Consider the following 27146-nt stretch of genomic DNA (forward strand, 5'->3'; position numbering starts at 1 on the left):
CCGCGCGCGCGGCCCCCCCTCGACGGGCGCCCCCCCACCCACCACGGGGGGGAAGGTGGGGAGGGGGCGCTCAGTGCTGCCCCCCCCCGGCGCGCCCCGGCCCGGTCTGTCCCGTCCCGCTCCCCGCATCACCCCGCCCGGCACCGCGGACTCGGGCCCGCCGACCGCACCTCCATCGCAGGCAGCGGCGGGGGGCACCGGGCAGGATGGGACGGGGCGGCCCCGCAGTGTCTCGCCTGCCGGTTCCCACCCCCCACCCCCCCGCCAGGCAGGCCGCGAGCCTGCGAGCGGCGGCGGAGCGCAGGCCAACAAAATGGAGTCGGCCAGGCCCTGCGCCCCGCCGGGGCACCCGGGCGGCGGCGGTCCCCGCGCCCCGCTCGGCCCCGCTCCCAGCCCCGGTACCCAAGGGCAGTCAGCGGGACGCGGGGCGAGGGTCGCCGCCCGCCCCCGCCGGGCTCGGGTTACCCTCTGCCATTGTCCGCCGCGCCCCGCGGGCCGGCCTGGCGCCCCCGCCGCGCTCCCCCGCCGCCCTCCCGCGCACCAGCGGGCCGGGCCGTCGCCCTCCGCGGGGCTGCCGTGCCGAGCCGTGCGAGCCGTGCCGAGCCTCGCCCGCCGGGGAGAGGCGCCGGGTGCCCGCGGCCTGGTTTGTCCTCGCCGGGCTCCGCCGCTCCCGGACAGCCGCGCTCCCGCCCGCCCTCCCGCCGCCGAGCGGCGCGCACCGGACCCGCGCCCGCCCGCTCCGCCGGGACGGGCCGCCACCGCCGCCCCCCGCAACCAGCCCGGCCCACGGCCTCGCGGCGGGCGGCGGCTCCGTCGCTACCTCCGATGCGGGCCGGGGTCTCCGCCGGCAGCCGCGCGGGTCTGGGCGCCGCGCCGCGCCGCCGCCGCACCGGCACGGCTGGGCAGGCACGGGGCGGGGGGCAGCCGGGGCAGCGCGGGGATGTGGCACCGGGGCGGTGCTGCCAGGGCTGCGCGGGGGGCAGGGCCGGGCTGCCGCCCCCCGGGGTGCCGCCGCGGGGCTCGGTGCGGCGCTGCCCGGGCGGACCCGCTCCCCCCTCTGCCCTTTGTTTCCCCCCCCCCCCGCCTGTCCCCGGCCCGGCCGTGCGAGAGCCCCCGGGCGTGCTGGCGCCGCACTCTCCCCGCCGGGCTGGGCCCCCGAGCAGCCGCTCTGCACACCCAGACAGGCAGCGCCCACTGCCCAGCCCTCGCTGCCCCGCGGGCACAGCTTTCCCCTACTGAAGCGCCGTCCTCGTCCTCGATTGGCTTCAGCATGGCACCTCAGCTGGGTAGTGAGGTCTTGCCTCCTCCCTGCCTGCGCACCTTGGCAGCCCCGCCGAGGGCTCCTGGTTTCCCCAGAGCCCTTTGGCCTTGCCCAAGCACTCCCTCTGCCCTATCTGTGCCTGGCGATACAATAATCATTTCTCCCAGCATTTGCCCCTGAAGGGTCACACCGAGGTCCCTGACCCATTGTCACTTCACTGGTGTGTGCTGCCACTGTGGAGAGATTGCCATGTTCAGCTCACACCACTTCAGCATGCCCACGGAGGGTAGGGTAACTTGGCAGGAAGTTTTGCTGGTGACATGTTTGTACCTCTGAGGTCCCAGCCCAGTGCTTGGCTGGTGGCATCTGACCCGCCATGGGCTTGGTGACCACGTGCTGTGGTGACACGTGAGAGCTGGGACCATGCTGTGCCCAGTGCTGCATGGACTCGGCACTGATTCCCAGTGGCCACGTGGTTCTCCCTACCCACGCAGAGCTGGGGCACCACCCAGCGTGGCTGGGGTCCCTCTGTTTACACCTGAACAGGGAAATACCTATGGCACAGTCCATCTTCCCGGATGGACTCCAGCGGCAGCAGCCACACCCTGGCGCACCCGGGCAAGGGCCCAGCAGCCAATTTTCCTCCTTTCTCTTTGGAGCAACCTGCCATGCACGTTTCTGCCACGTTCCGTTCCCAAAATAAAGCTAGTGGTTTATTTATACACCCCTGGGGGTGGGCAGGGCCCTACGCAGGGCGGGATCACCTGCTGTCTCCCCAGAGCCTGGTGCCTGAGACCCAGTGAGAGAAGGCTGACCTGGGGAGAGGGTTAGGTCTGTTTCCAAGCAGGGGAACTGTATCCTGGGTCCTGAGTGTCACCAGCTGCCCTCACTCTGCTGATTTGCCACCTCTTAGTGGGGGGGCAAAGGGGTCACCTGCAGGACATGTCCCATGCTTTCCCCCTGGGAGCCCTCTGCCCATGGGCCATGGCACAGCACATCCCCACGGGACACTGGTGGGCAGGGGCTGTACCACTTCGGCAGCGATGCCCAGGCAGCTCTGCGCACCCCAGGGCATGCCCACATTCCTCTGCCCCCATGGCACATCGCTGACAGTGGTGGCCCAGTGGGGCCCCACAGCGATCCACCTGCAGCTGTGTGGTTTTTGCTGCAGGGAGGAGGGGAGCAGTGGTGGCAGTGGGATGCGCTCAGACACACTGCCCATCTGCTGTGTCACCTCTGCCCGCGCCATGGCCAGCGCCCGCAGGAAGGGCCCTTCTCCGGCCCGTCTCTTCCGGCGGAGGAGCAGGGAAATGGCATCCCGGCCCCTGCTGCCCGCTCCTGCCCGGATGTGCGGCACAGCGGGCAGCGTGGCCGGCCCTGCCGCCGCGGGGCTTTGTCTGCGGGCTGCGGCGGGAGCGCGGGCGGCCGCAGCCTCTCCGCCACGGGGTTCGCCCTTACCCCGCGGCCACGGCCACCCCCAGCCCAGCACGGCTCGCCACGCACGCCGGGGCTCCGCAGCCAGTCAGGCCGGTGGCTGCGGAGCCTCCCGGCACTGCAGGCTCCCTCTGCAGGCCCCGGTGCCCGCGCACAGCCCGCAAGGTGCCCCCACGGGGACGGCCCGGCGCCCGCGCTCCCGGCGGGAACGCGCATCCCCCGCCCCGCCACGGCCGCTCCCGTCGCTGCGACGATGCCGAAGGCAGAGTGGCCCCTCACCGGGGGCTCCCGCTCGGTCTCCCCGGAGAGTGGGGGCGTCACAGCTGGCCGGCGGGGAGGCCCTGAGCTCAGTGCGGAGGGAGCTGCGTCCCCCGCGGGAGCGGTGGGCAGGGTGGGCTGGCTGCCAGGCGCCCCCGGCAGCGGCCCTTCCGCGGGGCACTACAGGGAGGCGATGGACGGCGGGCGGGCTCAGGGGGAACGCGGCCCCGGGGGGCAGCACTGCGGTCGTGCACAAAGGGCCGGGGGCGGTGGCTGGGAGCAGTGGCCGTGGGGCTGGAGCACGGCCGGGAGCGTGGGCGAAAGGGTTAAGGAGTCGCGGCGGGCAGGGGGAGGGCTGGCCCGGCCGAGGAAGGAAGCAGAGGAGGAGAGGAGAGGAGCGGAGAGCATCCTGCCCGGAGGGTTTGCCGGGGGCCCCTTTCCCCCAGGAAGCGGCTTGCGGGGCTTGAAACCGCCGGGATGGAGCGCAGGGAGCCGGGGCGGCGGGCGGGGCTCAGCCTGGCGCTGTGCCCGCAGGCACGCTGCCCCGGGCCGGCTGCCTGGCGCGGGGGCTGCTCCCCTTGCCGGGGTGACCCCGAGGTTCCCGGGCCCCTCACCTCACAGTCCCCCTGCCGTGCTACTCCCATGGCCCCCCGAAACCTTGGGAGGGGGGCAGCCCAGTGTCACACAAGGACGGCGGGTGCGGGCCACGAGCTTCAGGGGCCAGGAGCCATCACTGCCGAGCAACCCTGCCCTGCGTGGAAGAGCTGTCGCTGGGCTGGTGTCACCTGGAGGCCAGTCCCCGCGCAGCAGCCATATGCAGCATGGGGATAATCCCTGAGGGCCCGAGGCCCAGGGTGCCTGCCTGGGTGCTGCAGCTGCTCTCAGGGACCTTCCTGCTCCCCCAGCCCTCAGGCTGCCCCCAGTCTCCAGCTCAGGGGGTGTACAGGGCCCCCAGCCCTGGTCAGCGAGGCTGAGCCCACGCTGGGCTTTGCTCCACCCACCCAAGGTAGAGCCAGGTTCACCAGGCTCCCGTGCCTATGGGGTGTCCTTCTTGCACTGGTCTTGTCACTCGGAGAGACATAAACGGGATTACGTATTGGGACACGGCACAGTTCTGCAGCCCAAGCCCCTACCCTGCCCCAATCCTAGCCCCACTCCCAGCCTCATCCATCTGCGTGGGTGATGGAGAGCAGAGCCAGGACACATTCCCATGCTGCAGATCATTTTTCCCAGGCGCTTTTGTCACCCTTCCAACACAGTCCCGAGGCTGTCCCGCCACGAAGGCCACTGTCACCAGCCGAAAGGCGGGGGGGCCGCCCGCCTGCTCCCATCTGCCCGCCCCGCGCAGCTGCTCCCGCCGGCCGGGAGATGGGGCTGAGAGCCCGCGGCTTCCCGCAGCACCGGCGGGAGGGCGGAGAGCTGCTGGCTGGGGAGACCGCAGCGCCTCGCTGGCACCCTCAGCTTGGCCTGCCCGGCTGGGGCTGGAAGTGCACAGCCTCGGCTCTGCCGCTGCGGGGAGGGAGCGGGGGGTGCATGAAGAGGCGTGCGGGGTGGATGTGCATGTGTGTGCATTGGCCTGCATGTGTGAATGGGGACGGTGCTGTACATGTATGTGCGTGGAAGGGGGGTGCGTGGGGGGTGTATGTGCGTGGACAGGGGTTTTGCGTGCGATGTAGTGTGTGTGCGTGGCTGGATGCATGCATAGAGTGGGGGGTGTCTGTGCATGGGGCGTGTGCCTGAGGGGAGTGTGCGGGGTGGTGCGAGTGTGCACACATGGACATGTGTGTGTGTAGGGGTTTGTGTATGGATGGGGGCTGCAGATATGGGGGTGTGTGGGGGGTTGGGTGCATGCCTACATCTGTGTGTGAGGTGTCGCTGGAAGCAGGAACTGTGGTGGGATGCAGTGATTGGATCCCTCCATAGGAGAGGACAGGACCCTGCCTCGGCCTCTACCCCCAACTGTGGGTGCCACGGGCTCCTTTTCCCTGCCTGCTGGCCCACGGGGGCCCTTCCCTACCCTTCGCTGCCTGGGCACATGGAGCACAGGCATGGAAAAATAACACGAAGGTCGTGGAACAGCGGGTATGGCAGGCAGAAGCAGACAGAGGGGCAGTGCCAGCTCCCCTCCTGCCAGTGGGGGAGACAGCAGACTGGTGCCTTTCAGCCCCCTCAGACTCATCTTTCCCAGCCCGGGGGCAGAGGCTTTTTGCATCTCACAGAAACCAGATTCTCCCCGGAGATAAAATCCTGTCGCCTTTGTTTTGGGGAAAAAAGACAACAGCAGCTCCTAGCCAAACAACAGTCGTTAAGCAAAGGAATCTCCGGGGAGGGACTGGGAGCCACATCCCGGAGCTGGAATGAGGAATCAGCTGGTGTCCTGGCCCCTGGGGTGCTGGTTCCACCAGGGCTCAGCATTCCTCCCAGGATCAGAACCATACCCATCAGGATTCAGCATTCCCCCAAGGACTACAGCATCTCCCCAAGGACTCGGCATATTCCGCACTCCCCCCCAGACCAGAGCCACTTTCCCTAGGGCTCAGCATCCCCCCAGGACCACAGCATCTCCCCAGAACCAGAGCATCCCCCAGGGACCACAGCATCCCATGCAGGACCAGCAGTGCAGGGGTGTGGCTGTGAAGCTTCTCAGCCCCACCGACACCCCACATTCCAAAAGGGACTCACAGACATGTCCCAGCACCATGCAAGAGGAACCTGCAGCTCCCAGGTGGGCAGGTTCTGGTGGGGCACAGCCGGGCAGGGAGCAGTGCCAGGATCTGGGGACTGGGGGCAGGCGGCGGGGTGGGGGTGGGGGTGTGTGGGAACGCTGCCTCAGGAAACCAGCAGGATTTACTGGGCTACATGCTAAATCCCCCTCACAAAAGGGGCCTGTTCGTGCGGACAGGATGCTGGTGGCTCAGCCACACTTGTTTGGCCAGCAGAGCCTGGTGGATTAAGGACAATTGGTTCAGCCCTGACAGAAAATACCAGGAATGTTAAACAATAAAAACTGCCTCCAGTTGTCGTGGGGCTGCGGGATGCCCCAGGCTGCCTCCCTGCCCAGCCATGGCCCCAGCTGCCCCATGCCTGGCAGAGCTGGTTCTGGCACAGACCATGTACTCACTGCTGCAGCTCTGGGGAGTTCACTGGGGGATGTGGTGGTGCCTGAGGATGGGGTATGGGCCATCCCCCTGTGCTGGGGCAGCAGGTGGGCACAGTGCTATGCACTGCCAGGCCCCTGAAAGTATCTCTGGGCTGCACTGGTGTGGATTGGACTGTGGGGAGAAGGCACTGCCTGCACCTGCAGCAAGTCCATAAGTGAGCAGCGACAGAGTAAGGCTGTGGCAGGAGGTGGCAGGTCCCTGCTCACAATGTCTCCTTGTGCCCGCTCCACCTGGCATGAAGGATTAGCAAACCCACCTACGCCTCACCCTGTGGAAGTGGCTGTGGCCCTGTTTTCCATGGAAAGAGCAGCGCAGGGGGAGCAAGAACTGCCTGCCCTCTGTGCTGTCCCCTGCATGGAGACCCCAGTCTGGAGTGAGGTAGGGGCAAGCTGGGCACAGCCCCATGGGGTTCAGGCCCTTGTCCATGCACCCATCCATGTTCAGTCCTGGTCCCAGTCTGGGCAGTCTCCGTGGGCAGCCTGGGCAGTTTGCCCTCCAGTGCGTGAATGCCCCATTCAGGGCTGTGCAAAATGCATTGGTTCTGGCACATTATCGGACAGCTGGGATCCTTCCCAGGCAGGCAGGCTGCCGGGACAGGCAGGTTTCACACCTGCCAGTGGGCTGTCTGCCTCCGCCTGCCATGCGGGAATGGGGAGCTGGCTCCAGCAGAGGGGAGCAGAGCTGGGGATGGAGGCTGCAAGCATGTCAGTGGGGCTGGGATCCCCCCAGCAGCCCTGCAGGGCCTGTGACATGGAGGGGACCCCAGGATGGCTCTGAAAGCTGCCAGGCTCCCCAGCACATGCAATGCACAACGCCCACGGCTGAGCTGAGTCCCACAGTCTGCATCCCTTGAGATCCCAGACCCCAGCACCATCATAGCAGCAGGCAGGACTCCCTTTCCAGCTGCCCCAGGCCCAGGTCCTGCCCCACAGCACCTGCCAGTCCCCATCCCCTTGGGCTGGTTTGAGGCAGGCTGTGCCAGAGAGCCAGCTTCCAGGCTGAGAGAGCCAGCTTCCAGGCCGGGGGGCTGTGAGTGCAGCTGGGAGCTGGAGGAGGAAACCAGATCCTGGGGCTAACGGCCCGGCAAAGCCCGGCCCTAGATGAAACCCTAGACCCCGGGAGTGGGCTGGCAGGAGGGGGCAAGACAGCTGCAACCCTCCCTGCCCACACTGCTGTCATTGCCAGGCACCGCGGGCCAAGGGGGAGCAAAGCAGATATCAAGAGAGCAGAGCCAGGGCTGGAGACCTCCAACTTGTGCTCCCAGGGGTGAGGGGCTTTGGGGAGACAGCGCAGAGCCCATAACTCACTTTTATCTGGAGTGCTGGGGCTGGCCTGGGCAGGGGGAATGCAGAGGGTCCCCTGTGCACAGGGCAGGGCCCCAGAGCGCTTTCCCAGCCTGGGAGCCCACGGCAGTTGAGGGATCGGTTTCAGGGCGATGCTGGTAGCGGAGTTCACGGTGGCTTAGTGCAGCAGTGGCTAATGGGGAACAGATGCGAGGGTGCTTTGTGCTGGAGCAGGCCTGGAGGCACGGGAGTGGGGGACATCGCTTCCTGCACCTGTGGCACTGCCTCTGTGTCCCTGTAGAGTGGTCACAGGCCCCCTGCGCTGGCTGGGGTGAGGAGGCAGCAAGGAGGCAGCCGCTGATCTGCCTTCCCAGCTTATGTGAGCCCTTTGCCCCCCAGGAGCAGCCCAGAAACTGCACTATTGGGGTCTATTCCAAAAAAATAATTTATCAGGTTGATATTTCACGTACATAAATATTCATCTCTGTGGCTATGTACAGATGCAGCAGGAGGCTGACAGCAGTGGGGCTCCCACCCAGAGACACTTCCACCAAAGCGCTGGCCAAAGCCCATCTCCCTGGGCGATGTCATGGGCATCCCACACAGTTCCTGCCTGGACAGGATCTAGCTCCCTCTGCCAAACAATGCGAGGCAGGTCTCAGCCAGGACTGATGGCTCAGTGCCCAAATGGAGCCAGGAGAGAGGGACACCCTGCCCCAGCATTGCAGCTCAGGGCCCTGCCTGCCCACTGCTCACCCCAAACAAAGCAGGGAACCTCCTGGGGAGCCTGGCAGCTTTCAGAGCCAGAAACCTGGACCTGCTCCCAGCAAGGGCAGAGGCAGCCTTGGCATCACCCTTCCCTGCCTGCCCTTAAGTCCTCACACTGGGGTAGGAGAAGAGGCGGGGAGCCAGCGGCAGAGGGTCGTGAGTGAAGACGGAGTCGTCGGAGGAGCAGGAGCTGGCAGTGTCCTCGCAGGAGGGTGAGTACTGCTCAAAAGGCATGGAGAGGTCCAGGTACTGCAGGGAGGGACGGTGCCATCACCACCAGTGCTGTCAGTGCCCATGCTGCCCACCCCCACCAGATCCTCCACCTCTCACCTCCTCCGAAACGGCTGCCAGTATCTTGTCCAGCCCCTCCACAAGCTGCTTGAAGGTGGGGCGCTGCGAGGGCACGGCGTGCCAGCACTCCCGCATCAGCATGTACCTGGGAGGCAAGTGGTGTTAATGGGGTCTCACTGTGCCCCCTGCCTCCCCACCTGGCCAGTACTCACAGCTCATGGGTGCAGTTAGATGGCCGGTCCATGCGGTGCCCCTCCTTCAGCAGCTTGAAGAGCTCCTCCACAGGGATGCCGGGGTACGGGGAGCCCCCCAGTGTGAAGATCTCCCACATCAGGATCCCGAAGGACCACCTAGGATCACGCATGGCAAAGGGGGGGGTCAACCATGCTCAAGGGTCCTTCCCCAGCTTGCCTCTCTGCACCCTGCAGTGCTGTGGGAGCAGGGATGGCAGAGGGTGGCATCACCTTGGGGGAAGATGTGCCCCACTGCTGCTGTCCCCATGGAGCATCTCCATCCTACTCATGGGGACCCTCCAGTATGTGCATAACTCCACAGTGCTGCCTTGTCCCACACAGACAACACACCCTCATTCCCCCCCAGGACTCACACATCGCTCTGGTGGGTGTAGACACGGTCGAACAGGGCCTCTGGTGCCATCCACTTCACTGGCAGGCGACCCTATGAAAGCAACCCCCTGCTCAGCTCAGCCCTGGCTGGGGGTCCCTGTGCCCCTCTCCCGGGACCCCCACTCACGTTGCTGGTTTTCTTGTAGTAGTCGATGTCATGGACGTCTCTGGCCAAGCCAAAGTCAGCGATCTTCATCACGCTCTCTGCCGTCACCAGCACATTGCGGGCGGCCAGGTCACGGTGGATGCACTGTGGGGGGGAGCGTTGCCCACAGGGGTGTGAGATGGTGGCTCCAGCTCTGTATGTCCCCTCCACACACCCAGAGGTGCTGTTTCTCTCCCATACATCCCCCAGCACTTCTGCAGGGGTGGGGCCACCCCCTCATCAGGCTTTCTGCAGTGACAGGCGCACTGCTGGGACACACACACTCCTCGGAGGGTGGTTCAGGCTTTGAGCCCCACATTTCTGGGGAGATAGTGCCTTGAGCTTTGCTGGATGAGGCTGGTAGGTTCTGGACAGCCTGTGGGAATGGGTTGGGCTCCCTCTCCATGGGGACAGCAGGTTCACCAGGGACACACCGCTCCCCTGTCACCACCATGCCCTCCCCAGCTGTGCCCAGCACAAACAGCCCGCGTGGGCCGTGCCAGCCCTACCCGCTTCGACTCCAGGTACTCCATGCCACGGGCCACCTGGTAGACGCAGGAGACCAGGTCCTTGAAGGAGAGCTGCTCCTCAGGCATTGCCGTGACGTCAAAAGCATAGTCGGGTGTCGGGGGGCGGCGGGCACGGAGGTACTCGCGCAGGTTGCCCTTCGCAGCAAACTCCACAATCACGTACAGCGGCCCTGGGAAGGGCAGCCACTCACTCAGCTCCTGCCCTGTCCCTCCCCAGTTGGCCACTGTCCCCAACAGCCCCCATCCCCTGGTCATGCTCCATGCCCTGTCCAAACCCTGCCCGCACAGCCCCCTCACCATCCTGCGTGCAGACTCCCAGGAGGTTGATGATGTTCTTGTGTTTGTCCATGAGCTTCATCATCTCCATCTCGGATATGAGGTCAGCCAGGTCCTTGTCAGTGGCATTGTCTGGGGAAGGAGGGCAGTGTCACCGTGCCAGCTGGGTGGCACTCCAACCCAGCACTGATGCCACCTCTGTTCCTGGGACACTGGCACAGGAGTCTTTACCTTTCAGCATTTTGACAGCTACGGTGACAGCTCTGTCTGGCCGGTCTCTGTCGATCCCGTAAGCCTCTGCCCGCACCACCTGGCCAAAGCAGCCTTCCCCCAGGGGCTTCCCCAGCACCAGCCTGGCAGGGACAGGCAGAACCGTGAGGGACCACAGGGATGGCCCCACTCCCCACCACCACATGGACGAATCCTGAGGGGCAGAGGCAGTGTGGCTGCCCCTCTCTGTCCAAGCTGAATCCCAGTGTCCCAGGGTACAGAGGTGCTGAGGTGTCTGGTGGTGGCCAGAGACCTCCCCATATGTCACCCACGTGCTGCTGTCCCTGGGGCAGCTGGGAGAGCAGCCCCCAGTCCCTGCCCCACATGGCACCGTACTTGTCTCGGGGGAACTCCCACTTGGCATCAAGGGGCAGGTCCAGCTCCATGACACCAGCCAGCATTGGGGCACAGCTGGAGGAGAGACGGGTGACGCGCATCAGGGATGTGCTGGACTTCCCGGAGGAGCTGGAGTCCAGGGAGAACTGTGGAGACCAAGGGACCTCAGCCATCCTGCCCCATGTTCCAGGGCCAAAGAGAGTCCTAACAGTGCTGCACAGAGACCCTCACTTGGAGCAATGGGGCAAGGGAGCCACAGGACGCAATGGGGAAGGGCAGCCCCAAGGCTGGTAGCAGGGTAAGGTGTGATGGGTACAAGTGGCACTCGTGGAGCCAGTTGGTCACCAAGGTCCCCCCTGTGCCCAACAGGGCTCCAGCTCATCACCCACCTGTCGGATGAGTGGGAATTTGGAGAGCTTGTGGACCGCCATGGGCTCCAGGTGCTGCTTGCTCGACTGAGTCTGCATTCGGCAGAGCACCATGATGATGATGGCCATGGCCACGGCCAGAGAGCCTGAGGTGTAGATGATGATGTCCGTGTACTTGGCCTCAGGGGCTTCAGCTTCCCGCACCAGCTCCTCCTCTGGGGAGAGCGAATGAGTTGGCCTGAGGCATGGCCTCTGCGTGCCAGGGGTCCAAGACCCCACCCCAGGACCCCACCCTACCTGGCAGGACGGTGAGCCAGGCAGACTGGTAGGAGAGGCCAATGGAGTTCCCTGCCAGGCAGGTGTACTCGCCAGCATCCTCCACGGAGACATTGCGCAGGTACAGCACCTCCACCTCAGAGCTGTTGATGTCTGCAGTCTGCCAGGGAAAGAGATGGATGGTCAGCATCCCTCTTCCTCGGGGGGCTCTGTGCACCCCTGTCACCACTTTAGGGTGGGTATCTGGGATCTGGGTGCTTCCAGCCCTTTTTACCTTGAGAACTTGCACGTAGGGGACCCCATCAGGACCGTAGTTGCTGCCGTTCACCTCAATGTGCTTCAGCCACTGGATGTGGGGCTGGGCATCACTGTAGACCTTGCAGAAGAACTCCACATCACTGCCCACAAGGGCCGTGGTGTTGGCAGGCAGCCCAGCCTGCAAGATGGGCCTGTGCGGGGACCTCTCTGTGCACAGGGAGCAGAGTGGTGTCACTGACACAGTGGCCCAGAGCAGGGGCTCCTTTCTCTCTCCCTCTCCACCCACCATGGAGCCACGGAGAGCCCTTCCCCAGCCCTACAGCAGACCAATGCAACATGAGCCTGGTCTCCATCCCACATCCCTGGGGTGCAAGGGACATGTGGGCTGCACCAGAGAGAAGCCACGAAGCTCCTCCACCCCCTTCCCCTGACCCCAACCCCTCTGCCTGGCGTGGGGGGAGCCTGGACCAGCGCTGTGCTGAGGAGCCCTCACCCAGCACATCCAGGAGGTAGCTGTAGCGGATGCTGCCAAACCTGTTTTCCACCAGGCAAGTGTAGTTGCCGCGGTCAGAGGGCACCACACTCTCCATCACCAGGCTCCAGTGCTGATGCCGGAGCTGCCGACGGGGGAGATAAGGCAGCAAGGTGAGATGGGGGAGATGGATCCCAGGAGGGGAGGTGTGGTAGGGGGAGCTGGCCCGTACCCGGATGCCCCCGATGCGGTGCTCCCCCCGGAACTCGCGCCCATTCTTGAACCAGCGTATGCTGGGGCTGGGGCTGCCCGAGGCCGGGCAGCGGAACTTCACTGTGTTCCCCGCGGGGACCGCATACAGCTTCTTGTCCATCCGGTGTGGGTGAGTCCAGTAAGGAGCTGGGGACATGTGGGACATACAGTGGGAGGGGGCCAAAGGGCAGCTAGGGGCCTGTTCCCAGCTGCCTCTGCTGGGACTGGGAGACAGTAGTGTCCCATGCCCCTGGTTCTGCCCCAGCTGCCCTTTTCTGCAGTGCCCTGGCATGGTACTGACCTCTGGGCACATAGATGGGCTCCTCATTTCGGTCTCTGTGGGGACTGTCGCCATCACTATCTTCATCATCATCACCTGATGCCAGGGAGTCTGCAAAAGGAAACGGATTGAGAGGGACATCCCTGCCCGCAGGGCTGGGTGGGCAGTGGCTGCCTTGCTGCCCTGGGGGTTGCTGGGCAATGCCAGGGCCCCTACCCACAACAGAGATGGTGAAATTGCGCAGGATCTCCCCAGTCCCCCGCGCCCGGCACACGTAGAGCCCTGAGTCCTCATAGGCAACCTCCGAGATCTCCAGCAGACTCTGCCGGAGATGGATGCGACCTCCCGAGACAAGAGGCCGAGACTCCTTGTACCAAACCACACTGGCACCGCTCTGGTTGGCATCACAGTACAGCTTCAGCACATTGCCCGGGTCCAGCAGGAGATGTTCTTCTTCTGACTCCAGCAATGGGCTCTCAAATAGCTCTGGAGAGACACGGTGAGTGCCCACCCTGGTGCTCACCCCTCCCAGGACCCCACCACATGTCCACCCCAGTGCAGAGAACATGTGGTGTGACACAGGCTGGTGCCCAGCTCTGCCACCCCGGAGGCGGGTGAGGGCTGGACTGCCCTAGGGCACAGGGACATGCTTTACCCAATGGCATGTCCTGTCCAAGGCCACACATGGCACCATCCTTCCACCACTCCCAGTGGCACAGGTGCTCCAGCCCATTCTGCTTCACTCAACCCAGCAACAAACCCACCCGGCCACCCATCGTTGGACCTTCACATGCCCCAGGCACGGCTGGGACCATTATGCCTGGCTGTCTCCGGAGATGCTCTGGCTGGCAGCAGGGCCTTGCCTGCCCATGGCCAGCAGCAGCGTGTGCACCTGGAGGGCAGATACCACCTGGCTGCCAGAACGGCAATACCAGCGCAGCCCGACTGCCCGCGTGCAGTGGCCTGGGGGTCAAAGTGCGTCCCCAGCCCTCTGCGTGGCCAGTACGGGTGGGATGTGAGGTAGCTGGGCCTCTAGTCCCCTGGGACACGTCCTCCTCCCGTACCCACCATGGCGAGGCACTGCCGGCACCTCACCAGGAGCCACGCAGAACTGCGACAGCCCACGGCAGTCACGCCACCCCGCTCTGCCAGCATATCCACCGAGCGAGCCAAGCCTCCGCGGCACAGGGACAGCCTGCCTGGAGCCACCCTGCTCCTCCCAGCCTCCACACCTCCTCTCCCGGTGATGGAAACGCTGGTCCCCGTGCCATGTCCCTGGCTCCCGCCAGCCCAGCCCCGCAGGCAGAGCGGTGGGGCTGCGTGCCCAGGGTGAGCACTCGCACCCCCAACCCGGGGCTCGGTGCCCATCTGGGATGGGGAAAGTATTCAGAAAGCATGACTCCCTTCCCGCCACCTCCCGGCCCCGCTTCGCCCCCCGCAGCCGTACCTGGCTCCATCGCCTTGCCCTGGGCAGCCACCGCCAGCAGCAGCCCTGCCACGACCTGTAAGAGGGGCCGCATCTTCCAGGCCCCCGCGGCGAGGGGGGTCCCACCCTGCGGGACAGGCAGGGCCGGGTGAGCGGATCCGGGCGAGCACCCCCCTCCCGTCCCGGGGCACCGGGGAGCAGCGGCGCGGAGTTCCCAGGGCACGGCGAGAGTGGGTGAGCATGGAGGGGAGGCAGAGAACGGGTGTCCCTGGGCAGTTTGAGATCCCTTACAGAGCCTCCCCCCCTTGGGAGTGGGCATGGAGAGGGGGGAACACCCCGTTTGGATGCCGGGAACACGACTCGTCCTGCCAGCGGCAGCCTCGTCAGGGCGCTGGGGGAGGTTTACCGGGGGAAGGGGGACCGTGGGGATTCCAGGGAGGGGGGAGAGTGTCCCGAGTGGGGGATCCCGAATAGTCCCGGGGGCGAGGGTCGCGTTGTTACCGGTGGTGACGGACTCCCGCGGCGGAGCCGCCCGCGCTGCGCGGGGAGGGCCCGGGCAAAGTCCGGGGGCAGCGGGCTCAGCGCCGCCGCGCCCCGCACCGCGGCCCCATGGCGGCAGGACCGGGGACGGCTCTGGCTCCGGCTGCAGGCAGGGCTGGGGCTCGCTCCGGGCTGGCTCCCGCCCCGCTCTGCCGCCGCCGCGGGGGCGCGGGCACTTTGTAGGGGCGCGCTCGAGTTACAGTGGCCCCGCCCGGAGCGCTGGGGAGGCGCGGGGGGGGACGGGGACCGGCCCCACTCCGCCGCCTCCCTTGCAAACCGACCCGCCGCCGGGCTGAGAGGATAGTGGGGGGCGGCACCGACCGCGACCCCCCCCAACAGCGAGAGGCGGCCCTCGGGCCCCACCGCTGCACCATCTCCGGGAGGGTGGGAACGCGTGGGACTGCAAAACACCCGGGGCTGCTCCCTTGTGCCATCTCCCAGGCAGACCCCACGCGTGGAGAGCAGCAGATGGGTCGATGGGACAAGGCCACCCCCGTTTCCTCCCGTGGCACCCCAGTTGCTGGGAGCGGGAGCACCCCGGCCCCGGGATGCCGAGGGTGCCCCGGCAGCAGTGCCCGCCGGCAGATGCCCTGGCCCGGGCTGGGCGCGGAGCGTTGCTGGGTACCCGGCAGCCCGCACGCTAATTGCGCTGTAATTAGTTGTAGCGTTATCGCTGCCGGTGCCATAAAGCGGCTGTGACCCTCATTAGGAGCCCATAACGGAGCGTCGTAAAACACCGAGAGGCTGCGAGCCAGAGTTGGAGTGGCCTAATCCGGCCCATAAACACTTCGTCCTCGCCTTCCCCGTGCTGCTGCCTGTGCCAGAGTGGGCAGACCCCACCATGCCCAGATCACACTGCCCATCTGCCCACGCAGGACCCCTAGGCACTGGGGGATGCCTGGCCTCACACACTGACCTAGTGTGGTCCTCAGGAACACCTTCCCCTGGGCATCCTGCTGCCAGCAAGGGGGGACAGAAGGTGTTCCCAGCACACAGCCAGGGTCCGGTCCCAGCGTTGCTCTTCGTTGCTGCATCGCCATCTGCTTCACCATCTCTCTGCTTTCCAGCAAGACCTTCTAGGGTTGTGCTGAGCCCCACATGCAGCATTGTCCATGTCTGGTGTGGAGCCTGAGTTCGTGTGAGTGGGATGCACTGTCACTGTCACCCCTCACCCTGTAGGGCCACACTGCCAGGGCCAAAGCACAGCCACATCTGTACTGCTCCAGGATGCCAAACCAGCAACTTTCAGCATGACATGGCTTCATTGTGAGGTCTGGTTGGTGCACCGTTCCCCCATGCTGCTGGGGTGCTGGTCCCCCCCCGGGGTGCAGAGGTGCACAAAGCAGTCCCAGGGGCCAGCAGCCCCCAGCAGCTGTTCATTCCTGCCGATGCGTGAAGCGGACGAGAACATCAATTTCACGGAGCAGCGGCCACCCCTGCAGAGTTCACAGCGTGCCGGAAGCACAGAAAAATGTTGGGTTCAGCTCAATTCGAACCAAAACCAAATTAAAACCAGAGAGAAGGGGTCGTTCCCAGTGCTGGGAACACCAGGGGAGAGCTGGGACTCTGGGGAGCCCATGGGAGCCATGGCCTGGGATGGGCAGGGAGAGATCCCCTGTATCCCAGGGTTCCCCAATGCTGGGTGAAAGCAAGGCAAAGAGACCAGTGCTGGCACCTCATCCCATGGCACACTAAGCATCCCTGCTGGGTCAGGGCAATGCTGGGCACAGACTGGGGCTTGGTGGGATGGAGCTGTGGGCAGCTGGGAACCCGTAGCCTTTCTGCCATGGGGCAGTGCTAGGCTGGGGCTGGGCTGCCTGGCTTGATTTATAACAGCAACTGATGGCAAACAAAAAGCCCTTCACAGCAGCACAGCCCCACCGCCTGCCACCCGCTGCCAGCAGCACCGCCACGGCCTCTGCCACGCCAGCAGTTCAACAAGGGGGGGATTGTGCCAGCACAGCACCCTGTGCTGCTAGTGCACCCCTGTCCCAGCACCCTCCTCTGCTGCTCCTGTCTTCCCAGCTCATGGACTGTTCCCATCACTGCAGCACCGCACGGGATGTGTGACCCCCGTCTGCTGAGCCACAGTGGGAGCTCAGATGCAGTGGGGTACCCAGAGAGGGAGTGTGTCCCCATAGCCCTGCAGATGGGGCAGGTGGACCCACTCTGCCCCATGCCCAACTGGGAGAGGTGACCCCCTGTCCAGACCCTCGGGCTCACTTACAAGTGCAGGGCCCCACGGCAGTGAGCACGCACGAGGGGCCGGGCGCCGGCATGCTGGAGCTTCATCCTCCCGCCCCTGCCCCTTCCCCCAGGCAGTAAATCATCCCCACTCCTCTCATGAAAGGCCCATGTATGCACTGCCGGTGCAGGGAGCCTGCCTGGTGCCAACAATATTGCTCTTGGAAGGCAGCCGGAGCTGCGGGAACACAGCCGCCCCTTGTGCCTGGCCCCAGCGCTCCCCGACACTCCCGCTGTGGTGGCACCTGTGGCCGGCGTGAGCACGCGCGGCACCGTGGCTCCTGGGGGGCCGGAGCCTGGGGGGCTCTTTCCTCCTGGAAGTTTCTCTTGGCTTCCTCTGAACAGCAGTTGTTTGAGGGGCAGGAGCCCCAGCTCCCTGTACCCCATATGTGTATGAGGTCCAGGAGCTGAGGCTGAGCAAGCTCATGCCATGTACTGGGGTGATGGGAACCCCTTGGCACAGAGGGAGTGGGCCAGCCCTGGAGTACAGGGGTGAGCCCCAGCACAGGGGCTTCCAGCTCCATCCAGCCCCACTGGCAACATGGCAGCTTTCAGCCACAATCTGCTGCCCTCACATCCATGGGGACCCACCAAGGCAGGCAGGGCCCATGGCAGAGGGGCAGCCACCCCAGGCTGGGCAGGGCACTCTGCAGGGGCTGGGTGCAGTGCTGGAGGTGAGCAGCCAGGCTCAGGGCAGTGCTTCTCACCAGGCCCTGGTCTTGTCTGCCCATCCTTATCTCCAGCTGGGAGGGACTGATGGAACAACCCAGCTTGGTTAAGGTTTAACCAGGCAGAACTTGGCAAACATGAACCTGCTGCTCCCTCTGGGGAGCCAAGAATGTGGGGCCCAGCACAGGGGCTGCAAGACAGGGACACTGAGGTCCTGGGCTTTGGCCACAGCATGGTACAGGAGCACTCACAGACTGGGGCAGTGAGGGCTGAGCGGGGAAAATGTGGGGTGGGGGTAGCCTGGCATCAGAGCAGGCATTCCCATGTCTTGTCCCTGCTGCAGTCCTGTTGCCCCTTCCTGTCCCGGCTGTGTAGGGGAGCGCTGGTACTGCAGGCAGCACAGGGAACAGGGTGCATGGGGCCAGGATGGGTGCTGCTCCCCTTGGGGATGTGCCACATGCCATGTGCAGGGCTGGGAACCATGGTGCCCACCCGTGGGCCAAGCAAGCAGGATCTTTGCCTCCCAGCCCTGTCCCCTGTACAGCACTGGGGAGAGCTGCAGCCACGGCAGGGGGCTGTGAGGCAGGACCGGGGCCACCCCGATGCTCCAAGCCCCTAATCGCAAGCAGGCACCCGGCCCTGACTCCACATCTGCACCTGATTTACTTGCTGGAGCCAGTGAGGCCACGAGGGGTGGCAGCAGTTGGGGCTGCAGCTGGGGCTGCGCTCCCCCCGGCTCAGGGGGAGCCCCACGGCCCAGCCCTGCACTTCTAGAGCAGCAGTTGGCCCCACGGAGCTGCTGTGGTGAGGGCAGGGGACTGTGGCGCTTCCGTGGGGGACGTGGCTGGCGGGCAGCTCATGCCCTTCCCTGTGTCTGCCAGCCTGGGAATCGCTGGGGCTCAGCCCAGAGAGGCAGCCAGAGCCCTGGTTCAGGGCAGGGATGAGTAGAGCTGGGCCGACAGCATGCCAGCATCAGGGCACACATGGGGACAGGGGTTGCTCTCTGTCCTCAGCCTCCCCGGGCTTGTGGGTGGCTCTGGCCCCACAGCCTGGCTCCAGCTCCCCTCTTGTCACACCTAGGCATGCCCGCAGGTGCTGGTGTCCCTCTGAGAGCAGCCCAGCAGCAGGATGGGCAGCCTTCCAGAGTGGGGACAGGGAGGAGGTGGCCACTACCAGCCTGTTGCCAAACCCTCCTTTACACCAGATACACACTTCCTCTCACACCGCACCCACCTTCACAGGAAGCAATTACACAATGAAAACTACTCTAAAGGGAGTGAAGTATTTGCTGTCTAGCAAGTCTCTTCCAGCTGGATCCTTTTCCTGACAGATTCAGTCCTCGTTCTGCTCAACGAGTGCATACAGGAGGGTAGGGTTTTGCTTATCCAGAGGGATAATGAAACCGTTGTGGGCTGGCAAAGGATGTGCGTTCTGGGGCCACCAACAACTCCAAGAACAGTGCTGCAACTTGCTCTAGAAGTCTTGGCTGAAGTAACTGTAGCCTCCTGGGGCAGTTGACTCTTCCCGGACATACTGCTGCGGTGGGAACGGTCCGACAACTGGCACTGCTCCTGGCATCCTGCACATCGAAGGGAGCAAGAGGAAAACACAGAAAAAAAAGGAGACAATGTCACAAATGCTCTGAAATGTGCCAGCTGCAATCACTGCTCAGCAGGCACGGCTGTCAGCAGAGCAACAGCCCACTGCAGCCAAGGCAACAACTTGCCAGAAAACCTTCCAAGTGCATCCTTGCCCTCTGTGCCTGTGTGTAAACAGACACCTTTAGCACGGCAGAATTAGCCGCGGCACAGCTCAAGGACTGCTAAAGAGCTCCCATTACAAAGCAAGCATCCTGCCTCTCCGCAGGCCGCAGGAGCTGGAACAGGACTGCACGGCTGAATCCAGAGCAGCTTTCTGAAAAGTGGCTGCAACAGCTATGACAACATCTGTGTCCTTAAAGGGAACATTCATGTGTGTGTGTGTTGGGAACATCCTCAATGCTATCTCTCTGGAATGGGATACTTCCTATTCACTCATTCAGTTGTGCTGTTTGAAAGCTGAAACTTTTCTGGGATGCAGGATGGAGCACAAGTCTTCCAATCAAGTACTCCAGAGAGCCAAGGGACCATGGGGCTGTTATTTCATAGACAAGCAACAAGAGACTCCAGTTTTCTTCCTGACTCATTTGGGAAATTTGGCTACGAGCCTGTCCTCACTTGAGGTAGGGTTTCCTAATACCTCTTCCTTCTAAGAAGCTTTCTAAGCAACCCAGGTTCATTATTGAGTCTCTTTTAGTGAAGGCTCTTAAATTAAAGATCTGAACTTTGACAGTGTTCAGAACAAGTATTTTTGGTACTAATCACCTGGCAACCTGATTTTTTTCAATTAATAATATATGCAGGGGATGCCATTATTTAACTTCCCAGCTGTGAGAAGGAGTAAAGGAATATAGTCCAGGTTTCTGGAGCACGCTGATTCCATGCCAAATTTTACAACAAGCAACCCCAGGGGAGATTAGAATGGCAAGCAGATCTCCACTGAGCCAGTTCTTAACTAAATTAAAATCTCAGCTGTTAAGAGAAACTGTGTTTAATGGGTGTCAGGCTCACTGCAAACGTCTGTGCTGAGCTGAACTATCAGGAACGGAAAGAAACTGGAAGCAGCACAGCCGGGCTGTCTGCAGAGGGAGCTGTTGGAGTGGCGTCAGGACACACAGAGAGAGCCTGCACAGACCCTGCTGTTATGCTTGGAAGTCAGCTGGAGACACGCGTTCAAAACCGCATTTTAGATTATATTTAGGCCATTGATTTGAACAGCGAGGCTGGAAACACACTTAGACAAGAATGTTACTTACTGATTCTTGTGTTTGAAGCCACTGATGTGAGCTTGGTACTGCTCTATGGAGTTCAGCACTATGTTACACGTGCTGCAGGGGTAGCCCTTCCCGGCTGAAACAGACAGCAACGTTAGCACACACAGTCAGCCAAACCCGGTGCCTGACTTAGAAACAAGCGAGATAATCAATCACCTCATGTGTTAAACAACCCTACACAAAGACAAATAACAAGTCAACAGCCTGACCAGGCAGGGAGGTCACACAATCCCACTACCCCACTGTGTATCAGCCAGTCACTGTGAGGGAATCACTAAGACAAAAAAGCTTTCCTAATGAGAACATGGGTTTGTTCATCGATAACAACAAAGACACATTTCCTATGAATAGGCCACAGTATCAGATATAGTAAAAGTCTTAGCATTAGAACCCCAACCCCGATGCTATACTGCCTTTGCAACTCCATTTTTTTCCCACGTGCTCACTTCTCCTGATCTGGAAATCTCATAACAGAGAATGAGGGAGATACTGAATTTGTAAGCTCATAGCGTTTCAATAATAAAAACAGCCAGAGGAGATTACACCCGATGTCCAGCTCCACAATGCAGCATTCTGCTAAGCCTTGCTGAGGTGCCAACTGAGGATATTAAGCTCTGTCCTCAAGCAGTTTGGTTACAGTCAGCGGATCAGTTAACTGCCAGGAAAAAAATAGTTTCCAACAATAGTTGTACTAGACAGGATCAATGGTTTTGTGTAACATGACAACTCCAGCCGGACTGAAAGTTCAGGAGGTCACAGATACCAAACAGGCAAACATGGCAGCACAGGATTCTCTATCAGGGAAAAATTCTGGCAGTTGTCCTCAAGATATTAAGCGTTCCTGAATTTTGGCTCACTGGGGAAGGGCTCTGCCTGGGAGTCTCACAAGGAAAACATTTCATTAAGATGAAAGAGGACACGGATCCCAGGGGTGCAGAGCAGCAAATCACTGAGCGGGAAGCACAACAGCATGCAACAGACACTTCCCCATGTGGCTGCTGCACCTCAGAGATTCCAGACTCCGGTGGGACATTGAACTCTTAAAATGGATCAGGATCTGGGCAGGAAAGGCCAGAGGAGCCAATACAGTCTCAGGTCTGCCTCCCTGCACCACCAAGGTCAAGATCTCTCTGTTGCAAATCCAGCCAACAGGTGTGTTCACAAAGTTGTCTAAACTGCACTTCTGCACCCCAAACCTCTGGTTCCCAGAGGACTTTAAGCAGACAAACACCTCAGTGTTGCACTGCAAAGAACACCTGCTGCCAGCCAGGTCCCAGCAGAGAGTTTAGGAACAGGTGTGGCTGTTGGCACACAGAGACAGCAAAGAGAGTGGGAGAAAACATGCCTGACTACAGTCCATCCCATCCCATCCCATCCCATCCACCCCGAATTACAGCCCAGACTCTGAAACTCTCCAGAACAGCTGAAGTTCCCCAGAGATGTGTCTGTATGTACTCTGGTTCTGCTGGCACTTCCTGGGACACATCAATCACACGGGCAAGGGCACTGCCCACCTACCCAGCCCACCTGGGCTGGGGCTCCTGCCACTGTCAGCGCCTGAGTCACACTCAAGTAGAACCATTCATCAGACCCCACTAATTAGGTGCAGAGCAGATGGGTAACACGAGATACTGAGCACCTTCTTCATCTCCCACATGGCCACGCAATGTGGGAGAGAACATTACTTGGCTAATTGAGCCTCATTTGTCATAAGTGCTACCGGTATCTAAAGGTGGCCTGCAAAGAATTAGAATAATTAATCTTCTGCTTGTGTGGGTTTTTACGACAGAGAAAGGAGCCCTTGATGAAGATTTTAAGATGATTTGTCTGCTTATTATTTACCTAGAGCATCCAGCAGGTACTAAGACTTCCTGGTCCAACAGAAGGCTGTTGGGAGGAACAAGGGCGTTTTCCTAATGCTTTCACTGGACTCTGAGGGCTTTCATCACGTACAAGTGCTCATAAGCAGCAGATCATAAACCAAAAGAGTTTTAACTGTCTGCCTAAAGTTCCTCCTTAATAGCTCTGGAGTTTTTTTCCCCACATTCCTACTTGCTCCAGAGAGAGTTGCATTAGTTCATCAGATGGAAGTGCCCACACAGAGGCAGAAAAGCATTCAGAGAGAAATCTCTCTGGCTTTCATGTGCTTTGAAGCAGCAGGTGCAGTTAAACCTATTCCTTCCATCTTTGGCTAGTCCCCCCCAAAGATGATTTTTAAGCATCAAATGCCACTTTTATCTTTCCATTTTGGATGCAATCACCTAACGAGAAACAGTACTGGCCAAAATCCCTGGATTATCCACACAGAGAATAAAAAGGACACGTCCCCGATTAAACAACATCACAAAACACAACCCAAAGCTTGTCATGAGTAGCTACAGTCTAAAACATCTGCTGCTGGGGGGTTACAGCCAAATCAATCTTATGGTGTATAAGCAAGTCCCTCATCATGAGCATTTCTCCCCTGCCCCCTCCACACAGACTCTCTCGTCCAAAGGCATGTCAGACACATTCTGTTGCTCTCCCACCCTGCTTTCCAGCTGCTTATCAGCCTCCCTGCTGAGAACTCACCCATGAAGGACGATGCAGGTGCATCAGGGGTTCGGCCATAGTGCGCCATCAGCTTGTGTTTGGTCTCTTGCTTTCTGTGCTTCTTGCCTACATAGTGCTGTTTTGCCATAAGGGGGTTGTTGAAAGTGGCATGGCAGAGGCTACAGAACTTGTCTGGGTCAGTAATGTCCTTGTTCTCTTCGTTAGAAGATGCAGTAGAGGTGGGGAGAGCAGCAGGGTGTTTCTGTGGGGGCACTGCTTCTGTTGGGTGGATCCAAACTCTTGGTCAGTCTCAGAACTCACAGGTAAAAACCAGTCACTTTATTTCCCCCAAACTCACATTGAAACTCATAACCTGCTACATCTAACCCCCAAACCTAGACAATGTAAGACACCTTGATAAATTCAAGATGCTCCTATCTCTTCCCATAATGCTGAAGAATTTAAAAACATGTGGCAAGACAAGTCAGAATATGCCACGAAAACTTTCAGAGTTTAAAAAAATCCAACAGATTTGCACATTTCTCCTTAATGTAAGCATGACTGTATTCATGAAACAGTGGGTATGAATGAGCTTCCATCTGCTGTTACCATTCCCCAGTCAGAATAGGGGCACAAGCCCCTGCACAGCAAAGGCAGTGGGTTTCTGGAAGCACCGTGCAGCTGCAGGAGTTGATTGTGAACTGAGTTCATGAGGAGTCTTGCCTGAGAAACAGCATGAACGGGACTATGTCTGACACAGTGAATCCACACAGGGAACTGGCTTCCTGTGTGATGGAGCAACCTGCAGCCTCTCACTATGCAGTGCCAAAGACTAGAGCAACAAACCTTCTAGGGATCAGAGAGCTCTTCTCATGCCAAAACCAAAGGCACGCACCAGACTGCTCAGTGCATGTCCACCCCTCCCTGCAGGCTCCTGTCTTACCCAAAAGCAAGGGTTCCAAAGAACTAAAACATCCCATGGGCCACCCTGACCCCAGAGGTGGCCTTGCTCTGCACACACACCTTAGCAAAGCCATGAAGACACCCAGGACAGTTTCTGGCTGGAAGATCCCAGCTCAGAGCCAGCACAAGCTGCCACCCTCAGGTGCACTCGAAGGCTGTGTTTTCCCTCCATCCTGAGCACCTGCAGTCCACCAAGCTCGTGGCTGCCCTACCTGCCCTGGACAGAGGGTTTCCCTCCCCACCCACCGGGCCTTTCCGGCTGCTAGCAAAGGGGTGGGACACACAGGCAGCTGCACCCCAGGCAGACGTGGTCAGACAAGCATATACTGATGCTTCTCAGCTGTACTCTCCCAGTCCCCAGCTATCTGCAGCTCACCAGTCCCTGAACCTCAGAGGCCACATTGTTGTAGCAGAGCAGCTCTGAGGAATTTGCCACATTGGAGTTTCACCAGTCACTAAAGTCCCTGCAAGCTTTCAGTGAGCATCGTATCCTGTGACAGGCATTTCTACATCACACTCCTGGTCCCTGCACACAGAGATGGGGACAACTCTGCTACCAGCTGCGTTTCTCCCAAACAAAGCAAACCAAAAATCCACAAAACTTTTTTGCCCACTGAGCAGGCTGCCACAGCCAGGTCTGTGGAGGTGCACTGCTTCTTCTAATTCATAACAAAGAGCGCACACACCCTCACAAGAGCTCACACCTGGGGTGCAACAAACCTCTCAACAGCCCCTCAGGACAACGCAAAGGCACTGCAGACACTCATACCTTCCGCTTTGGGGGCCTGCTGCTTCATGTTCTTGGCATGAGTCTTGCCCAAGTAGTGAGATGTTGCCACGGCTGGAGAGGAGAAGGTCATGTTGCAGATGGGACAACACTTGTTCCTGTCCTCCCCGTTGCTGCCTTCCTGCTTGCTGTCCTGTGCACAGAGAACCGCAGAGTGGCTGATGCCAGGAGGGACCTCTGCAGGTCACCCCGTCCAGCCTCCTGGTTATGAGGAGAAACACTGCAGTTTAGGGGTTCTGAGAAAAGGTTATGACAGGAAACGCTACAATTTCAGAGTCTAAGAAAAGGCAGCCAGAGACATTTGGGTGCTAAGAAGTCTGATTGAGTAGGACTTCCACGATGCAGCATCACGCTCTCCCTTACTGCAGAGTGTTCTTGCACCAGATTACCGTTTTTAAACCCTTTGGCAAACACTCCAGGCAGAAGGGCCGCCCTCACCTGTTTGGGTGAAGGACATGGTTAAGTGTGTGGCTGCCAAAACTGGACCAGGCAGCCTCGTTCCCTGCAAGGTGTGAACTGAGCAGCGCAAACATCACTATCAGCTGGGTCATCTGCAACATGATTCCAGCAGCGCAGGGAGCACCAGGCAGTTCTCAGCCTGACACTATGTGCGAAGGCATCCGCCATTATCCCCCACCTCCCTGCAAATGCCAGAGTTAGGGATTAGAGTTGAAGCAATCATAAAAGTAGATCTGTTCCCCAAGGGAGTCAGGGGCAGACAGATGGCTGAATGGAACGTGGGGCCTTTACTGACCAACAGGCTTCAGCTACTGGCTGAGGGAGCCCACATAAGTACAACAAGGATTGCTCTGGAAAGCAAATTCCCGTGGATGGTGAACCCAATGTGCTCTGTGTGATGTTATGCAACAATACTTCTCACAAGCTGTTGCTCCTATTTTTTCTCCGCAATTTCAAGCAAAACTATCAAAAAAAGGCAACGTGCATTTGTTTAAATGGAGAAGAAACACTCACAGAGGCTGTTTGAGTGGGGAGGGCAGCAAGAGCTGGGACAAGGGCTGGTGAAACACCTGCCATTGAGCTCCTCAGTTCTCACAATGCCCTTTCTGAGAGTCTTTTCCTCATTCACTTACAAGGCTGTTAAACAGCCTTTAGCCCAGCAGGTCCTGCTGTGCCATATTCAGCCCTGAGGGGTCGTGCACTCACAGGATGGGTCAGGTTGGAAGGGACCACAGTGGGTCATCTGGTCCCACCTCCCTGCTCAGGCAGCGCCATCCCAGAGCACGTGGCACAGGATTCCATCCAGACTGTTCTGGGATATCTCCTGTGAGTGAGACTCCACACCCTCTCTGGACAATCTGTTTCAGTGCTCAGTCACTGCACAGGAACGAAGTTCTTCCTCACGTTCAGGTGGAACTGCCTGTGCATCAGCTTCTGCCTGTTGCTTCTTGCCCTACTGCTGGACAACCTTGAACAGAGTCTGGTCCATCCTCTCACACTATCTGGTCCTATCTTCCTCTCAGACACTTTACAGAATCACAGAATCATTAAGGTTAGAAAAGGTCTCTGAAATCATCAAGTCCAACCTGTGATTGATCCCCACCTTGTCAACCAGACCAGAGCACTGACTGGCATGTCCAGTCGTTCCTTGAACACCTCCAGGGATGGTGACTCCACCACCTTCCTGGGCAGCCCATTCCAGGGACTGACAACCCTTTCCATGAAGAAACTCTTTCTGATGTCCAACCTGAACCTCCCCAAGCACAGCTTGAGGCCTTTTCCTCCTGTTCTGTGGCTGGTTGCCTGGGAGAAGAGGTTGACCCCCACCTGGCTACAACCTCCTGCCAGGGAGTTGTAGAGAGCAATAAGGCCTAAACTGCCTCATTTTCTCCAGGCTGAGCCCCCCATCCCCTTCAGCTGCTTCTCATGACTTATCATCCACACTTCACAGACACCGATTTACAGACCTTACTGATAGGCAGCAATCGAGTCCCCGCTCACCTGCTTCGCCTCCAGCTTCATCTTCTTCCCGTGGGCGCCCTCCTCCCCACCGTGGATGGACAGGTACCGCCTCACCTTGTTGGCGTGTTTCTTGCTCTAGGGAAAGCAGAGAAAGACCCGCTCTGTGCTCCGCCGTGTCCGGGGGGCGGGCTGGGGTGGGGGGATGCTCCCCGTTCTTTACCTGGTAGTGCGCCAGACGCTGCGACTCGGAGATGAGCAGGGCGCTGCACACCTTGCACTGCGCCTCGGTGAAGATGTGTCCGTTCTCCCGGATCAGCCGCTCCACTGTGGGGTGGGGGGGCACAGAACGGGGGCGTCAGCGGCCCGGTCGGACCCCGGGAGGTGCGGAGCGGCCCTGTTCGGGCCGCTCCGCACCTCGCGGCGTCCGACCGGGCTGCAAAGAACCTCGTGGGGGCCCGGTCACCCGCCCACCCCCGGTCCCGCCGCCTCACCCGCCTCTTTGCCCACCGGCGGCCCCGCAGCGTCCCCGTTGCTACCGGCCCCGTCCGCCATGGCCACCACCGCCGCCTCACGCTGTTCTCGCGAGAGCCGGCCCGCGCGCCCCCTCCGCGCCTAGCAACGGCGGGGCGGCCTCCCGCGAGAGCGCCG

General features: G+C 60.8%; 4 protein-coding genes across 8 annotated transcripts in view; 1 reads left to right on the forward strand and 3 right to left on the reverse strand.

The window, feature by feature from the left end:
- The window catches only part of NSD1 (nuclear receptor binding SET domain protein 1), a 63312-nt gene extending 62333 nt beyond the window's left edge, over nt 1–979 (reverse strand). Inside the window, exon 1 of one of the 2 annotated variants that reach the window (XM_064671822.1) lies at nt 821–979. The gene's annotated coding sequence lies outside the window, so the exon portion shown is untranslated. The other variant, XM_064671821.1, reaches the window with a different exon arrangement.
- On the forward strand, nt 207–3791 carry LOC135422831 (collagen alpha-1(I) chain-like). The gene is made up of 2 exons (XM_064672337.1): nt 207–902; nt 2433–3791. Exons 1-2 carry the CDS (start codon nt 207–209, stop codon nt 3789–3791), a joined length of 2055 nt encoding a protein of 684 aa, XP_064528407.1.
- A 4033-nt stretch (nt 3792–7824) lies between these two features.
- On the reverse strand, nt 7825–15166 carry FGFR4 (fibroblast growth factor receptor 4). 4 transcript variants are annotated; one of them, XM_064671859.1, is made up of 18 exons: nt 14473–15166; nt 13993–14098; nt 12762–13031; nt 12567–12656; nt 12246–12412; nt 12035–12158; nt 11558–11748; nt 11305–11443; nt 11029–11222; nt 10640–10785; nt 10265–10386; nt 10055–10165; nt 9737–9927; nt 9210–9332; nt 9064–9134; nt 8669–8806; nt 8496–8601; nt 7825–8414 (listed from the first exon to the last, which is right to left on the reverse strand). In XM_064671859.1, exons 2-18 carry the CDS (start codon nt 14063–14065, stop codon nt 8268–8270), a joined length of 2403 nt encoding a protein of 800 aa, XP_064527929.1. In that variant the 5' UTR covers nt 14066–14098; nt 14473–15166; the 3' UTR covers nt 7825–8267. The 4 variants fall into 4 exon arrangements, with proteins under 4 accessions (XP_064527929.1, XP_064527932.1, XP_064527931.1 ...); XM_064671862.1 differs by lacking the exon at nt 12762–13031 and having other exon boundaries at nt 14473–15162; XM_064671861.1 differs by lacking the exons at nt 12762–13031; nt 14473–15166 and having other exon boundaries at nt 13993–14374.
- A 3521-nt stretch (nt 15167–18687) lies between these two features.
- Nucleotides 18688–27121, reverse strand: ZNF346 (zinc finger protein 346). Its single transcript, XM_064671875.1, has 7 exons — nt 26990–27121; nt 26719–26822; nt 26538–26633; nt 24561–24711; nt 22868–23107; nt 20279–20372; nt 18688–19003 (listed from the first exon to the last, which is right to left on the reverse strand). The coding sequence occupies exons 1-7, from the start codon at nt 27048–27050 to the stop codon at nt 18898–18900; spliced, it is 852 nt and encodes a 283-aa protein (XP_064527945.1). The 5' UTR covers nt 27051–27121; the 3' UTR covers nt 18688–18897.
- Between the last annotated feature and the right edge of the window lie 25 nt (nt 27122–27146).

This window comes from Pseudopipra pipra, chromosome 15 (genome assembly GCF_036250125.1).
Source record: "Pseudopipra pipra isolate bDixPip1 chromosome 15, bDixPip1.hap1, whole genome shotgun sequence".
Lineage (NCBI taxonomy): Eukaryota > Metazoa > Chordata > Aves > Passeriformes > Pipridae > Pseudopipra > Pseudopipra pipra.

What these genes read in the sequence shown, in the direction of transcription:
- FGFR4 (XM_064671860.1), bottom strand. Translation starts at nt 13,113, where the DNA reads ATGTTCTCTGCACTGGGGTGGACATGTGGTGGGGTCCTGGGAGGGGTG. An exon ending in GCCCATCTATGTGCCCAGAG is followed by an intron (nt 12,413 to 12,566) that starts GTCAGTACCATG and finishes ACATGTCCCCAG; the next exon opens with CTCCTTACTGGACTCACCCA. An exon ending in AATTCCCACTCATCCGACAG is followed by an intron (nt 10,786 to 11,028) that starts GTGGGTGATGAG and finishes TGGTCTCCACAG; the next exon opens with TTCTCCCTGGACTCCAGCTC.
- LOC135422831 (XM_064672337.1), top strand. Translation starts at nt 207, where the DNA reads ATGGGACGGGGCGGCCCCGCAGTGTCTCGCCTGCCGGTTCCCACCCCC. An exon ending in CGCCGCACCGGCACGGCTGG is followed by an intron (nt 903 to 2,432) that starts GCAGGCACGGGG and finishes TTTTTGCTGCAG; the next exon opens with GGAGGAGGGGAGCAGTGGTG.
- ZNF346 (XM_064671875.1), bottom strand. Translation starts at nt 27,050, where the DNA reads ATGGCGGACGGGGCCGGTAGCAACGGGGACGCTGCGGGGCCGCCGGTG. An exon ending in TGAAGCTGGAGGCGAAGCAG is followed by an intron (nt 24,712 to 26,537) that starts GTGAGCGGGGAC and finishes CTCTGTGCACAG; the next exon opens with GACAGCAAGCAGGAAGGCAG. An exon ending in ACCTGCATCGTCCTTCATGG is followed by an intron (nt 20,373 to 22,867) that starts GTGAGTTCTCAG and finishes TGTCTGTTTCAG; the next exon opens with CCGGGAAGGGCTACCCCTGC.